Source organism: Symphodus melops (genome assembly GCF_947650265.1).
Source record: "Symphodus melops genome assembly, chromosome: 10".
In the NCBI taxonomy this organism is placed as follows: Eukaryota; Metazoa; Chordata; class Actinopteri; order Labriformes; family Labridae; genus Symphodus; species Symphodus melops.
Window position 1 is genome coordinate 21702866 of NC_136700.1, and position 15924 is coordinate 21718789.

The 15924-nt window shown below is 43.8% G+C and overlaps 1 protein-coding gene across 14 annotated transcripts in view; it reads left to right on the top strand.

The window, feature by feature from the left end:
• phldb1b (pleckstrin homology-like domain, family B, member 1b) overlaps nucleotides 1-15924 on the top strand; it is a 74975-nt gene that overhangs the window by 29081 nt on the left and 29970 nt on the right. For 13 of the 14 annotated variants that reach the window (XM_079353542.1, XM_079353530.1, XM_079353537.1 and 10 more), the window contains one exon: nucleotides 2995-4487. In XM_079353542.1, the coding sequence (XP_079209668.1) occupies nucleotides 2995-4487 (1493 nt within the window). Of the gene's footprint in view, nucleotides 1-153; nucleotides 353-2994; nucleotides 4488-15924 lie in introns of those variants that run through there. The other variant, XM_079353534.1, reaches the window with a different exon arrangement.

Sequence of the window (15924 nt, forward strand, 5' to 3'; positions counted from 1 at the left end):
TTGATAGTTGCTTTAAAACGTAACAAGCGACTCTTTGTCTGACTTGGTGTAGCTTAATTATAAGAAAGCTTTATTATGCTTTTATTTTGAAAGTCTTGAATGGAAACATAGTGTCATGTTTGAAGTAACTTGACGCCAGTGGTACTTTCAGCAGGAGCGGTGCCTCGCACCCCAACCCCCGGATGAAATATCATCTCGGCCGTGAATCTCCCTTCTCTCCTTCGGTTCGTGTGGAACCGGGCGCGGCAGGGCTCCGTCACACCCGGTCGGTAGCCGGTGTCCGGAGGATGTGGGCCCCACTGTGTGTCACATAGCAGGTGAAACAGACCGGGTCGCAGGTTTATTCCTTCATGTGAGTACGTTGGGCTAGAGAAGGGATGCGAACTGGTCACACGCCAGACTCCATTAAAAATCGGTCGCTTTGAGAATTATTTCCTTTTTTTTTGTAACGGTGTATTTGGTACCCGACATCATTTTGCACTTTAAAAGATTCATCAGATTATAATGTCTAATTCGGCTATAATTCATAAAGATAAGTCATGATAATGTCTTAGTAATACATATTTTTAAGAGTCAGTTTCCACTACCTGTACCAGTATGTGCAGGGAATTTCGGCAACAACATATGGACCTATTTTATGTACAAGTAACCCAAGCTTTTTGACGTTTCAAACGATGCCGAATAATAAAGCTCAAATATGAAATACAGTATTTAAAGTATTACAATATAAATCGTGCCTATTTAACGCCTACTTGGCTGACACTAAATAGCTTAGTTTTCAAACGAAGTTTGGTATGGCGTGTCTGAAGCTCGGGGATAGACTGTATCCAATGACATCATTGCATGGGGCTTTCTCTCAGCAAATGGTTCTTTTAGTTTTGTCGCCCCCCCCTCCTGCACATCACAATCGAGTCGGTTTGCTGTGTGAGAGACACGATGTGACATTGACTTTCATTGGCTTCTACACGGATATCATGTGCTATTGTGACAGCCGGCAGACTTGCATGCATGGAAATGTTTCAAGATTGAATTGTGGTCAGGCTGTCATGATGGCAGTCTCTTCAGGGAAGCTGGCAGGAAGCTGCTCCCATCTCCATTGAACAAGCTAATGCATTATTTGTGAAGCTTCTCTATTTTAGTGCAGTTTTGCTCTTGTGACATCTCTCTCTGACATCACCCCACTGTCATTTTGAATAACTCCTAATGTTATTACATCACTACTGTACATGACAGCTCTTTGCAGTATTTGTAGGGTTGTCTCCTTGTTTGAATTAAAACAAACACAACTCAGTTTACACAAATCTAATTCAGCATTAAATAACACCTGACCTGTGCTCTGATCCCTGCCTTAAGGCCATGCTGCTGACTCCCACGTGGCCCAGTGTTTCGGTTGTAATAATCTACTATGCTGCTGACATTAGAGAGGTTAGGATTAGATTACCAGGTCTGTGTCCTATGTTGCTCTCAGGCGACGCAGTAATTGGGTTATGTAGGCACATTTTCTCCTGATCCTATCCAAAGCACGGCCTCGTTGTCTCTCTGTTCATCTCCTCGCTTGTGTCCTTCTTTCTCTCCTTGCCACTCGTCCCGTCTTTTCTCTGATGCTTACTTTTCTTTCAGGGCTTCGATACTGGGATGCTTAACATGGAGTTGATGATTTTTAACATCCTCTATACAGCAGTGACAAGGTCATGAATGGATAGTTGTGAGTAGGGAAATTTGTGAAATTCCATGAAGGCTCAAGGATTATGGATTTGCAATGAGTTTGCCTGTTTGGTCTTAGATTTTAAGACGTGTTCTGTGTTGAAACAATGAACATTTTACAGAGATTACCCGGTTATAACACATTACATCAGCTGTATAGTGTCTTAAAATAGGGGAATAACAAGAAGGAAAGGATTTCATAACACCCTGTTAATGTGCTGCAAAAACATAATGCTCTCAGTAACTGCTATGCTATTTTGGTAGACACTAAAATTGTTTAATTTTCCACAAAAACAACAATCAAAAGTCAATGACGGAAATTTATGAAGAAGACCAAACACAGTGACGCTCTACCCTCCCTTTGAGGAAGTCATATGAAAACGTTCTTATAATACAAAAACCTAACCTAACATTATCCATTGTTTTATCCTTCTTTAATACCTCAGGGAACAACAGGTGATTTAGCAAATTAACATCTGAACTTCACATTGAAAATCAATGAAGAATACAGCATTAAACTCTTGAATTTAAGAGACATTGATCATACTCATGTATAAAGATCAGACCACTTATAAACTTTTTTTTTTCCCACAGAAAAACCAGGAGTGAAATTATGAAGACCTCGAGAAAATCAAATCCAGAACAATAACCCTCCAATGCTGACATTACACCTAGCAGCATTTCAAGCTACTTCAAAGTCACAGGCAAACTTATAGATCGTCAAACAGATGTACATTGATTGAACTCTACTTTGCATTCTCTGTATTTCGGCTGTTGTTGGTCAAAGCTGAGTGCTAAGTTGACTCAACAATTGAAGTTGGCTCTCTCGCTAGTTGGCACCGGTTCTACTTGTCGGTTAAACATATTACGAATGTTTGAATGTTTGCCATATTAAGCTCAATCTGTTATACAGCCGCCTCTAGCCTAATTGCTACTCTATCTACTGGCTCTATTTCCCAGACATAAACAAGTACAGAGAACAGATAGCCTTTTGGAGGAGTAGAGTTACTGGTCTTATTTTGATCTGGAAAATGAACTTGTATGCTGTGTCATGTTGAACTGAAGCATCTACATTCAGAACAAGTATGTGAATGTGGGACTGAAGGCTGCTAGCCAAAAGGCAAATGAAATGACATTGTGTACCTTCAGTGACTGTTTTCTCAGAGTTTTATTACTTTTAGACTTGTTGATTAGTCTACATTTATATTTCAAGTGAGTTGACTTTCAAACTAGCTGCCTAGGAACATCCCGAGTCAAATTCTCTGACAAGTTGTTTTTTTCTGTTTTCAGACAAAGAGAGCTTGGTCAATGGGAATCACCAGGCTGGTCCAGCTCCTGGAGAGAGAGTCCAGTCTGAGCACAGTGCGATCGTCAGCTCCATTGAGAAGGACCTCCAGGACATTATGGACTCTCTAGTCATGGACGACCCGCAGCCGTCCTCCTCAGAGGGCATAAAGCCCCCAGGAGGACAATCCGTCCCCCACTCTCCCCTGTCTCCCATGGTCAACGGAGGCGGCCGGTATCTTCTCTCGCCTCCAACAAGCCCGGGGGCCATGTCAGTGGGGTCCAGCTATGAGAATAACTCCCCTCCTTTCTCGCCCCTCTCCTCGCCGTCAGCGGCCAGCAGTGGGAGCTTCACCAGCCCCTCTCCTGGTGGAGGACCCCAGGACCAGAGTTCCTCTCTGCCGCCAGTGCCTGTTCGCTCGTCTAGCTACAACTTCACCACCCAGCCTCCGCCAGTACCACAACCACGGACCATACTGCCCAACTTCAGCAGTGGGGGGCTGAAGGTTCAGGAGAGCCCCCGGCTGCAGAGGAAGGTCCTCACGGAGGCTCCTCCGAGCCCCAAGCCGATCCGCCGAGGACTAAGCCAAGATGGTTCAGAGAGCCCTCGACAGACCGCTCTCCTGTCCTCCAGTGAATCCCTCAGTAGTAGAAACATTGTGCCGAGTAGCCCTAGACTCACTCCAAAATTCCCCTCCTGTTCATCCCCGTCCCCCTCCAGTCCCAGGACCAAGACCACCACAGTGCTCCAGGAGAGACCTGCCAGCCCCTTCAGAGAGCAGCCAAGTCTTGCTGACTGCTCGTTACCCTCCAGTCCCTCCTGGCAGCTTTCCCAATCCACCAGAGCCTTCCAGCCCCCCCTGGACCCGATCGTCCACATCATCCAAGGGTCGCCACTCCAGCAGCATCCCCGTTCACTGCAGCCCCTCGAGAGCCCCCGCATGGCCAGGAGGAATCTGGAGCTGAATGGCGGCAGTGGAGGGGGCAGCAGTATGAGAGAGCTGCCACCGCTAAGCCCCTCCCTCGCTCGTAGGGGGGTCCCGGTACTACCAGGGGCTCTCCCAGGGACAGTACCCACATTGAGGACCCCTGACAGCCCCTCAGGTCTGAGCAAGTTTGTTCCAGAGAGTCCAAGGCTAAGACGCAAGTCTGGATCTACACCCGAGGAGCAGATGTGCAGCAGGGGGATCCGAGCCCGCAGCCCCTCGCCCACCTCCATGTTGCTGGAGGGTGGTGGTGCCGGTGGTGGGGGTCAGGGAGTCCGAAAGGCGAGCTTTGGGAATTCCTTGTCGCCTGCTTACAGTCTGGGCTCCCTGCCTGGCTCGTCCCCCTTGTCAAGCCCCAGGAGCCACAGGAAGATGTCGGCGGGGAGACCCCACCCTGGGATGAGGGAGAGGAAGAACAGCATCTCGGAGATCAGTGACAACGAGGACGAGCTGCTGGAGTACCACCGACGCCAGAGAGAGGAGAGGCTCCGGGAGCAGGAGATGGAGAAACTGGTGAGTCTCGAACACGTGCTATATTAATACAGCGTACCTGTTACACCAGGAACGTGTTAGCCCACACTGCTAAGGATAGTTCACTTAATGGACAGAATCATGTAGCTGGCTCATCCTATAGTCTATGGGCCACTTTTGATTGAAAAACCTGCACCTCTCCTGCTGCTAATGTTCGTAATGGTCCTTACTCCCTGAAGTCAAGTAAAATAATCTGCCATGTCTCTGTTTGGAGCACAGAGCTGCTTCAATATGAACAATTCTGTAAGCACCACTAACACTGTTCTGAAGCATTCAGTCCATGTCCTCTACCTTTCATTGGCAAACACTCATTCATGAAGTGATTAAATTAGCAGAACCTCGTTGAAGTGAGGGGCACGGAATATACTGGTCCTGATGAGTTTTGGATTTTAATGCATAAGAGGTTTGATCATTTATATCTTCTTAAAATGAGTTTAAAACAGATAAGAGCCGCGAGCTGTTCGAGGTTTGACAAAGAAAGGATTTGACTGAGGATGTTAAGACTCGTCAGAAATGTGCTTCAAGCACCACCTAACCTATCTAAGAGTTTCATTATCGAGGATTATTACCAGGACTGCTGAGATGAAAAGTTGCCAAACTTCCCTGAGAAGTTTGGTCTGACTGTGTCTCGTGTGACGTCCTGGATTAGGGGAGCTGTCTGTAACTTGGCCCACTGAACTGCTGCTGTCATGCCGTCTCGGGGTACCCAGATGACTCCATAGCAACCGTATTGTTTGTTGTTTCCTAAACTGGACAGAGCGGGGGAGGGAGCTGTGTTAGACATCTTGAACTTGTCTGCTGGCCTGAATGAAACCGCGGAGACAAAATACTTTACAAGGTCTTTTCATGTGTTTGTGCCTGCGTGAGAAGGCGTTTGTTCACCCTGCGTGTAATTACAACCCCTTTTCTTTTTTCTTGTAGAAGTGTGAGATTGAATGACGGCGGCTCAGACTGAGCTGAACATGCCCTCTGTCTCTTGTTTACCCTGTTGCATTCTGGGAGCTCTTCTAAAGACAGGCCAGTCAAACGGTGTGTACGCAGCAACGGTGGCACATCTGAACACTGACGCTGTGTTTGATTTGACACTGAAGTAGGAACTCAGGTTGAATAAACTGTTCAATACTTTGATTCTTTATGATACACAATGTGTCAGAATTACTGAAGTCTTAATGATCATTTTTTTAACCCAACGCTGCCGTGAGCGAGAGAAAGAAAGCAAGTCTTACTTACAAAGTCTTTTTTCAACTCTTCAGCACCGAAGTTTTCAATGTGAGTTATTTCAAAAAAACATTTTTAAAAGTCAAATCTCCTTATTTTATGTTCCTACTAAACGTACTTTAGTGAGGACATAAAATAAATATATGAACCCTCAAAAGGGTAAAATATGAGACCTTTAATATTCTGGTCTCATGTCAACCTTATAGTGAACACACGGCCAGACAAAGAGTCACACTGAAGTCAGAGTTATCAAGTAAGGCTGGGCTGAATAACTCCCTAAGATATTCAGACTGGATTGGATTGGACCCAGTCTCAATCCTTTCTGTTGAACCGGTTTCGACCGATCATAGAACGATTGTTTCACAAAAATAAGTTCACCTCTCACCACAGTTTCCATATCCATTGTTTCAGTTTGGCTGACATGTATTTCTTATAGATCAGATTGATTTGATTGTCCATAAAACATGTGATTGTTTAGTTGTTTAGTTTCGAGGGGCCGTGGACCTGGCTTGTTTTGGTCCCAACAACAGTCAGAGTTTAGCATGTATTTGAAATCATTACAGTCTCGATGACTTTATTGATTCTTAGCATGAAAAAGTACCAAACCAAATCTATTTCTACAGTTTGAGTTGTTGTGCAATATTTGTTATTTGGAAACTGGTTTTTACCCAATATTGAGTTTCTTGGAATTCTTCGACACTGTGGGATCAGATCCAGATGTTAAAGAAGACGCGCAGTGGGGAACGAATATTCTGGATTATCAGCCGTATTATTGGGCTGGTTTTAAAGTGGTTTTTTTTTAATTGAAACTAGTTAACACATCTTTTCACCACCATCCGACTCCAACTCGCTGCCTTCTTCTCTAATCCCAGAGCTGACTTCTTCTTCGGCTAGTTAACCCTGGCTCATGTTAGGAGACGAGTCATAGTGACACGGTGATCCAAACAAACAGGGAGCTGTGTTTAAAGTGAATGAAGACATCTTTCCTTTTTTCTATTCCTGCTGCAGGAGGCGTATCAATAATTATATTCCACTCTTCAGGATGATGATATGTTATACCTCTAATGAATTTATAAACCTGTCGAGCACTTTTACAAAGCGTTTCACAAAGACAGAAAATAACAACGACAGGTCATGGGTACAAAATTCAGAGATTCATTAGAATGTTTTGAAAAAGTAAAAAGTTTGAGTTCACATGTAAACGAGACCTTTGCTGCTCCTGTTAACCTTCACATACCTCAGTCAGTCAAACCCTACGTCTCTTTGTCCCTGTTGAGAGCTAATTAGCCACAACAACCTTTGGACTGGAACAACTAGCAGGCACACACAAAAAAATATTGACATGCGATATGTGCAAACAGCTCCGGCACAAAAGGTCAACCCAAGTAAATGTCGAGTAAATAAGTCGTACAGGGACGCAGGTCGACTGCCTGAGACACAGCGTCTCGAGTCCTCAGCAGCCCGGGATGGGATTGTGTTTTTTTTTTTTTTCCAGAGGCAGGCAGCAGCTCTGTGAGGAGGAGGAGGAGGAGGAGGAGGAGGAGGCAGGGCGTGGAGCTGCAGGGCCTGTAATTAGTCACAGTTGACTCACTGCCATGACAGATTTTTCTTGCCCCACAGCATCTGCATTCAAAGCATTTCACACACAGACTGCTACTCATTCACACAGCTGATTACCTCAAAACAAAGTTGTGTGAACAGCGATGCTCGGAGAAGTTTGTTCAGGGAAGAGACTGTTATTGTGAAATCAACAGGAGTACACAGCTCCGAGGCAGCGGCAGGCTGTACACGCAGACACTGAAACACTGAGATAGCGGAGGGGATCTGACCTGTTCCTTCTGTTTGTGCAGATGAAATTCATCTCAATTCACAAGCTGATGATGTAGTGCTTCTTTTGAAATATTTAAAAGGTGGCATCTTGAGTTTTATCAAGGGAAAATCTTTCAGGATATTAAACTAAAAAAACTATAAAACTATAAAACTATAAAATATTAAGTTGAAATGACTAGCACACCTCGTCTATTTATATTAGTGGAGAGAAACGCTTTTGAAAGTAAATAGGCCAATAGGTCAAACTGAATCAGCTGTTCTTCTGCATGATGATTTGCACTGTGTTCATCAAAGTCCCCAGCATGCCGTGTCTGTGCGTCTGTGTAGCTCTTTGACTACCATCTGTTTTCACCATACGTGCAGTTTGTAGTCCTGCTAGCTTCCTGTTCTCCAGCCGAGCTCTCAGCCTACAGTAACATTGGTCGTTGTGACGTACAGACCCACAGTCCTCACTTGTTGTCTTCTTTTTAATCAAACCAGCTCTCCACAAGGTTTATTTACTGAACACTAGTTTACAATGAGTGGAAATGAGTGAGTTTAAAATCGTGGCAGTTCACCAAAATTAAGTGACGTAGCGGCCTCACCTGCCCTCATGATATTACGTCTCTTTTTTTTTTTTTCGCTTATTAGTCACACCGACCAATAGGACGGATACAATGCTTAATGTATGAAAAAAAAAAAGGTAATTGAAGTGCTTCTTCTTCACTGGACTTGAGGCTCGAGAGTTATGTAAACATTTGAATAATAAGGGACATGACTGATCTGTTTCCAGTGAGGCCTCGGCTCCACCTCTTCACCTGTCAAGAAGGTTAGAAAGTTTTACCTCTGGTTCTTTGCTCACGGATCTTAAACAGAAGAAAAAAAAGCCTGAATGAAGTAAAAAGGGTCAGCCAATGTTTTTGGCTCGCCTGCCCAGTTATGTATGGGAAACACTGCATTTGTTTTGAATTCAGCTAAAATGCAAAACGATGAACGTAGTGGCAGGGAAACTCTTGAAAACGTGTATTTACTTGACGTTTGCATGCAGAGCGTGGAGGTCAGGCCTCTCTAATGACCGCTCTGTTTCCTGTGATCCAAGCTGTCCAGCTTGGCATGCCTCCGTCCACATGGCCGTCTGACTGACACGCTGACTTGGCAAACACACTTGGCGTATGATACGAGTCTCAGGGTGCTTCGTCTGTGGCACACACACACACACACACACACACACACACACACACTTACTTTCTATTCACTTATAAGGTCCTCATCTTTAATGTTACATTGCTGTTTTAAAAAAAAAAAAAAAAGTAACTTCTCTCTCACTTTTCACAACGTATTTGAAAAGATAAGGATGCGCCTAAAGCATAAAACCGGTGTCCAACGTTTGAGTTCTTTCTGCATGGTCCTCTATCTCACCATCAGCACAGTTTGCTCAGATGGCTGTTCATGGTGTCATGAGTCTGGTTCTGCTCTCTGTTTAACGTTATTGTTACTTTGCTGAATGTTGTTCGAGCTCATGATGGATTAATGTTGGCTCTTTGTCGATAATCTAACAAACAGTAAGTTTTTTGAAGTTAACATTAGTTATGAATTGATGCTGTGCAAACAAAGATTGATTGATTGTTAGGACTGGGGAATGAGGAAAAGTTCTGTACGCTTTCAAAACTGCAAAGTGACGAGTATCAGACATTGTAGGATAACAGATATCTGAAGTTTTCATTTTAATGTTGCTCTCTTTGCCAACATGACTCGGTGTGATTTGGTTCTCCAGACTACAATTTGATTCTGAGTGGATTCATTTAAATATATATCGAAGGATTCAGAGCGATGGATTCGTTGGGACTTCATTTGATCTGTTTCGAGCTCATACAAGTTGATAATTCAATCCAAAGTATTTTCTGCACTTTCTTCCTCTAAGACAAAATTAAATCTCGCGTGTCATTTCAAAATAACTTGTCACTTTAGCGCGTAGCCAAGGGAAGGGATAAAATGTGTTAATAACAGAAATCTCTTCGCTCTCTTCACAACAAACAAAGCAGTTAACTCTCCCAGGAGACAAACAAGAACACCTCTTCATCCTAAACAGGAACTAAATGATGAAAACATTTTTGACCTCATTGCATCAATATCTCTGATTCTCACACACTGTATGAGTCTGTGGCATCAGTTTTTTTTTTTAACCTTTGTAACAAAAACCAGCCTTGAAAATTCCTTTGAGAAGCTCAAAGACGTATATAAACTGTTCACTCGACACATGAGAGGAGACTTTGACTTCTTAAGTTTCGTCCACCGTGATACATCTTCCTCAGTTTGGTTTTTGTTCACTGTAATTAGCCGAGCAGACTTGATTGTGTTTGGATTGGTTGGCGGGGACAGACAGGGGCCGAGTCCTGCGGAGGCGTTGTTTTCAGCTCCTGCTGGAGGTCGGTAAAGGTCACAGATGAATGAATGCATCTTTAATGAAGACCTGCTTGAAGCTTCGTTTCCACAGACACTTTGACTTCACTTTAAATTCCAGCGATGAAGGCACTTCAGTTCAGATTTTTTTTCCGCCTCGGGCAGAGGTTTAATTTTGTGGCATTTTGGAAGTTTCACTCCGACATTTATCTTCATCATCCACCAGTGTGTTTGACCTCTCTCTTCCTCTCCCCCCACCTCTCTGTCTGTGGCTGCTCTGCTCTGTCAGAGGAAAGCCTCTCCTGCACGGTAAGAATCAAAAATATCCTTAGAGAAGTCCACACATGTTCATCAGCATCTAATAGTGCTCCACCAAATATATCGAGCTACTGAGAAACAGCAGACCTGCCCACCTATAGGCTGCCAAACATAACCTGCTCCTCCTCCGCTGCACACACCCGCTGAGCCCCGGTGCACGGCTGTGACTTTTGGCAGCACTACATGAAGTTTTTTTTTTTGGTTGTTATTTTCTGCAGAAGGAAAAGAGTTGACCACAAAAATGTTTAGACTGCAGGATCAGCCTGCTCTTCTGTTTGTTTGTCTCAGTGGTTGAAATCATAAGGAGGCAGATTACTATGATTTTGACAGTTTCTCCAGCTGAAAAAACAAAAAAACGAAGGCTTTGACAGACGAGACATTCAAGTCGTCACGTCTCTGAATCTTTGGTCTCGGGAAAGGGAACACTCTGTCTCTGTGTGCACAACGGAAAGCTGCCGTAATCCAGTCTTGAGACAGCAGCAACAAATATGCCACGTGTGGATTTTCTCCATCACTTGATGGTCCGCTGCTTTAATTCTCTCCTCTGTGTTTTCAGCAGAGAGGGCTCCTGTGTGGAGCTTCAACTTGCTGCTTTCTTTTTTTTAATTCTATTCTCTTTAAAGAGACAAGTGTTTTGTGTCCTCTCCACTAGAGGGTGCTATATAACTGTTGAGTTTTACATTGGAAGTTCACCTGTCACTGCTCGTGTTTGTGCAGAACATGGAGTCAGAATGAAGGTTTCTTAAAGACAGTCGGAAGTTTAATTTGGTTATTAAGCTTAAAAAAACATTTGCATGTGATCCCACAATGATAAAAAGTGTTTCCATTAGATCATGTATTTCCTGCTGAGGTCATCAGAGGTCCCTGGTAACGTTCAACAGGACTTATATGTAGATGGTTAAAACAAAGATTGCTGCATCACTAGTGAATGATAATTATGTTAACATTGAGTGCTGATGAAATGTTTTATATCTGATGATTCCTCTTTTTTGATGCGTCAACTTTAATCCTAATAATACTGACTGTGATCACAGTTTCAACACGTTACCGTCTTATTTCATCCCAAAAGGCCTTTTGAGATTTACATGACTGTGATAAATAAAACAAGTGTTCATAAAAATATTCAATACATCGATTAAATGTTTTAATAATGTTTCAATCTCCTTTATTTTTACACTCCAGCAGGTGTTTGCTCTTAGACAGTGTTACAGTATTATAGTCAAATATTTCATGTTGTTGTGTTGGAAGCATAGACTATAATTAGAAAATAAATCTTTTTTTCTAATAAAATATTCAGTTACTTTTTTTTTTCATTTTAACTGGACAGTGACGCTCGCTGACGTGTCTCATGTCCTTAAAGCGTCTCGTAAAGATGCTGAAGTTCCTTTTATATCGCTTACAAACAGACTGAGAGCAGAAGGGATGAAGGTACCATCACTCATGTACTTTGTTTTCACTTCTGGACTGTTGGCTCTGAGCTCTGAACACTGCTGCACAATGATTGGTTCACTGAAATGTCCCAAACACAGCGACATGATGATGAGGAGGAGAATACAGACAGAGGCCAGGCTGTGTGCAGGAAGAGCTAGAATAATAATAATCCCACATAGTAAATGGAGTATTTTGTCCCTTTTGGTGCACCATAGTTAAGCCACTGCAGCACCTTTTTTTTGCAGTATCAAACATTCAAAAGACAAACTTTTTTAGTCTGATATTGAGTTGAGGTGTTGCACACTTTAGCCAACATAGTGTTCACGCTTCAACACATTTTAAACCTGTTACTGTAGCTTCAAAGTTTTCTGCATGAAACAGCTGAGAGAGAAGTCATCGAACCCTCGAGCTGGATTAAATCTATCCACCTATTTCAAGTCAAGCCCAGTCAGTGCATTCAGCATGAACTTAGCCTCCTCCCACTAGAGGAAGTCCACACACATTATGCTCTATGACTCCGCCCCATTGACCACAGAGCCCTCACCTCGTCTCACAAGACCTGGGTAGGGGGGTTGGAGGGGCGAGGGCTGCTCTCCATCCGTCCCAAAGTAGCACAGCCAGTTGTGGAATCAGTTTACAGTGCAGGAGGAGCTGTGCAGCAGCAACATCTTTAAGGCCTGTTTAGAGCTGTCGAGTTCAGCTTTTAGTGTGTCAGTGTGTGTGTGTGTGTGTGTGTGCGTGTGTGTCATGGACCCCTATCATGTGCTGGGCGGCAGCAGGACTCTCCCGGCACTGAGGAAGGGTCAGAGCAGGGAGCAGGCTGTCCTGTACCTGCTCGCTCTGTCTCAGGAGAAGCCGGTGATTGTGAACAGCGTGGCCACGTTCATGAAGGTAACTGAAGCTGCTGCTAATATTAACAAAGCTGTTTTGCTCTCTGGCTGGATTTAAATAGACCTGGAAGTCCTGTGACAGGCTCTTTGGTTTGGACTTTGATAATATGTGCAGTGTTCAGGGAGGTCATTGTTTTACATGTGATGCTGTGGCTAAGAGTCTCTTCTGGCTCAGTTATTAACAAAGAGAGCTTTCAGGCCTCCTGTGAGATTTTATGAGTCGAGCTGGAGAAAAGTTATACATGTCTTTACAGGCAGCCAAAACCTGCAGTGTTGGTATTTTTTCAAATGACACGATCAGCTGAACTATTGGAATCCTGGAATATGTAGTGAATAGCAAAAATTATCATTTTCAGAGATGATAATTACAGATTTTTTTTTTATTAGTTTCAGCCAATCACATTTCAGGCGATAAAGATTTTATTTGGGGGGGTTTTCTGCCTTCATTTTAGAGACAGTGGATTTTTAAATCAGGAAGAGAGAGAGAGTGGGGAATGATAAGCGGGAAAGCAGTCCCCGGTTGGAATCGAACCCGGGCCGCCTGCTTCGACGACTTTAGCCTCTGTACATGTTCACTTTACTACGTTGTCTTCACTGCAGAAATACACTGGCATCATTTTCGTAACCAGTGTGTTTGTACAATTTAAGAAAGGCTGCACGAGTTTGCTTGCAATTTTTGCTAACGAACGTCACAAAATGAAATATTAATGGACGAAGCCTGAGTGACATCAGCCGCCTGGGACTGAAGTGGAGCTTTGATAGCCTGTTGGTTTTGCGCTCCAGGCTAGAGATGCTGTATCAACCTAACGTTCAGCCAGTCTTTTCCAAGATGGCCACCTTAATGGAGCAATCAAGTGATATAATGGTTTATTTGGTGATACAAGCCTGAAAATTGGCATGAGTAGTCTCCATGGATCACTTGACAATAAGCCACCCACAGGTACCTGACATTTCACGATGAGCTTTGCCAGTGGGAGAAAACTCCTGACAGGTTCTACCAAACTGGACAGGTCGTAGGTGAGAAGTCAGACAAAACACAGTCAAACAACCTTTTGAGGAACCCAATACATTTCTATGAGAAAATGTATCATTTAGAGATGCACATGGCGAGCAGCAGTCATCTTGAAAGATGGCCGCCATCATGAAATTTCAAGTGGACGTGAGCGGTTTCTTGTCAAATGAGCCTATGAGACGGCTCATACCAATTTTCATGCTTGCATCACCAACTAAATGATTTCAAGAACACAAGACACAACCACACAGGAGAGAAGCTGGGGCCTGTACTAAGAAGTGAGTTTAACATAACCAGGGTCTCTTTTCACTGCCTAAACAACACACATCTGAGTTCTTTTGTGTGTTTAATTTCCTTCTAAACCTACGTTGACGTTTTCATGGAGCTCCTTGGATAGTAACCTGTAGTCTGTTGAGCTCCAGGCGTCTGTGTGCGTCCTCCGCTTTGACAGATTGTTCGCTGTGTGCTGCTGTTTACTTAGGCTGGTACGCTCTTTAAATCTCCTCTGGGTAAACAATCACACAAACAGCAGTGCCCTACTGTACCAACCGGATGCTATTGATATACAGTTTTTGGGCGTATATTTAATCTTATGATTTCTCATGCACGTCAAATTGTTTAGCTTTGCAAGGCTGATGTAATGAAGTGCAGATCTTGCAGACTTGGTCTGATCTCCATCTAAAAACAATAATGGAGCCCTGAAGCCTGCTTATTATCAGCAGTAGGGGGGAAGAAAAAAACGAGTCCCATCCAGCCTCTCATCAGTGTATTTAGTCTTTGATGTTGTCATCTCTTCGCTGGGAGTGTTTGTGGTGATAACTGGAACCCGGTCCTCACTTTGTGAGAAGCCTCAGGGGGCTTGGCTCCCAGTCGAAGAGGAAGCCTGAGTGGTTTAAATGCCAGCTACCCCCACCAGGAGCAAGGACTCCTCAGTTTCCTGTCGTGATCAGTGCCTGTGACATCAACGTGGAGGACCACCGGCTTGTTCTCCACAGAGGTCGCTTCCCCTTTTTCCCCCCCTGCCTGCCTCTTTGATGCTGATGTGGATGTCTGTGCCTCCTCTGAGACCCGGTGAAGCCTCCAGGGATCAGAGTCTGATCATGAATGGAGCTCGTTTTGCCTACTGTTACCGAGAGCTCGCAGATTTATGTAGAGAATAAGGCTTTGTTGAACTTCTCCCTGGTCTAGTGTAGAATACTACACGCTTGAGATTTCTGTTTACGCCTGTGACGTAGGTGAACAAGGCGAGAAAGAATCCGGCTGCACACTTAATAAAGCAACAGCTCTGATCAAAAGGTACACAGGCGGGGAACAGCCCCAAGGTTCCAAACAAGGAGGAGGGGGAAACATTAAAGGGCACGAGAGAAAACTGGAGACGCTGGCTCTCCTGGGAGAGACGGAGACATGAGGAAGAGATGCTGACTGCTGCGAGGATGAAAATAAGGAAAGTAAAGAGTGAAACGAGGAGAGCATGCTGAATAAAAGAAAAACTGACAGAGAGAGATGTCACAGAAGAAGGCAAAGGAGAATATACGAGCGAGTGCTCTTCCTAATTGCTGCACGTTTGTTGTTGAAAATGTCACGTTTACAGAAACAACCGTGAAGCAGTGCAAAGAGGAGACAGTGGTGGGATAAATAATACTCCATTAGTGTAGAGCGTAAAATTACATGATGTAACTTACTGAAGACTAACAGCACAGTTACTGTCTGACAAATAAAATATTGAGCGATTTAAAAGCCCCATCGCTTTGTTGGGATGTCACTATCTGACTAATTCACCCGCCTGTTCATTGTATAAGTTAGATTACGATTTTTCTGAAGGTCACAGTCAAAATGAAGCACAACTTATTTTTGTGTCTTTGTCTGCAGGTGAATGATCTAGCACCACCAGCCTTCTGCCCTCCCCTCCCTGCAGCTTAACGTCCACTCGCCTGTGCTGTACATGGTTACAGTTTCATCAGTTCATGTTGTGTTTTAAGCTGGCACAGGTTTTTTTTTTTTGATCAAAAGTGCCAAACTGCGCTGCTTTTACTGTGCTTGTTTACATCATGAGTGCGTGAAGAGCGGGTCCGTTAACTGAAGCTACAAACCAGTCTGTGGCTGCAGCCACCTAGTGGCAGGTCACTGCATTACAGTTTGAGCATTACTCTGACCGGCATCAGGGGTCAACATTTAAAAAAACAACTCAATAAACCAACTATTCATTCTGGTGTAAACTAGTGAGGGTGACAACCTTTAACCATTTAGTCGACTAATCCCATCACACACACATCCCAAATATGGACAGCTATACGCCAGAAGGAAAGAAAGAAGGAAAAACAAAGGAAACTGACATAATGTA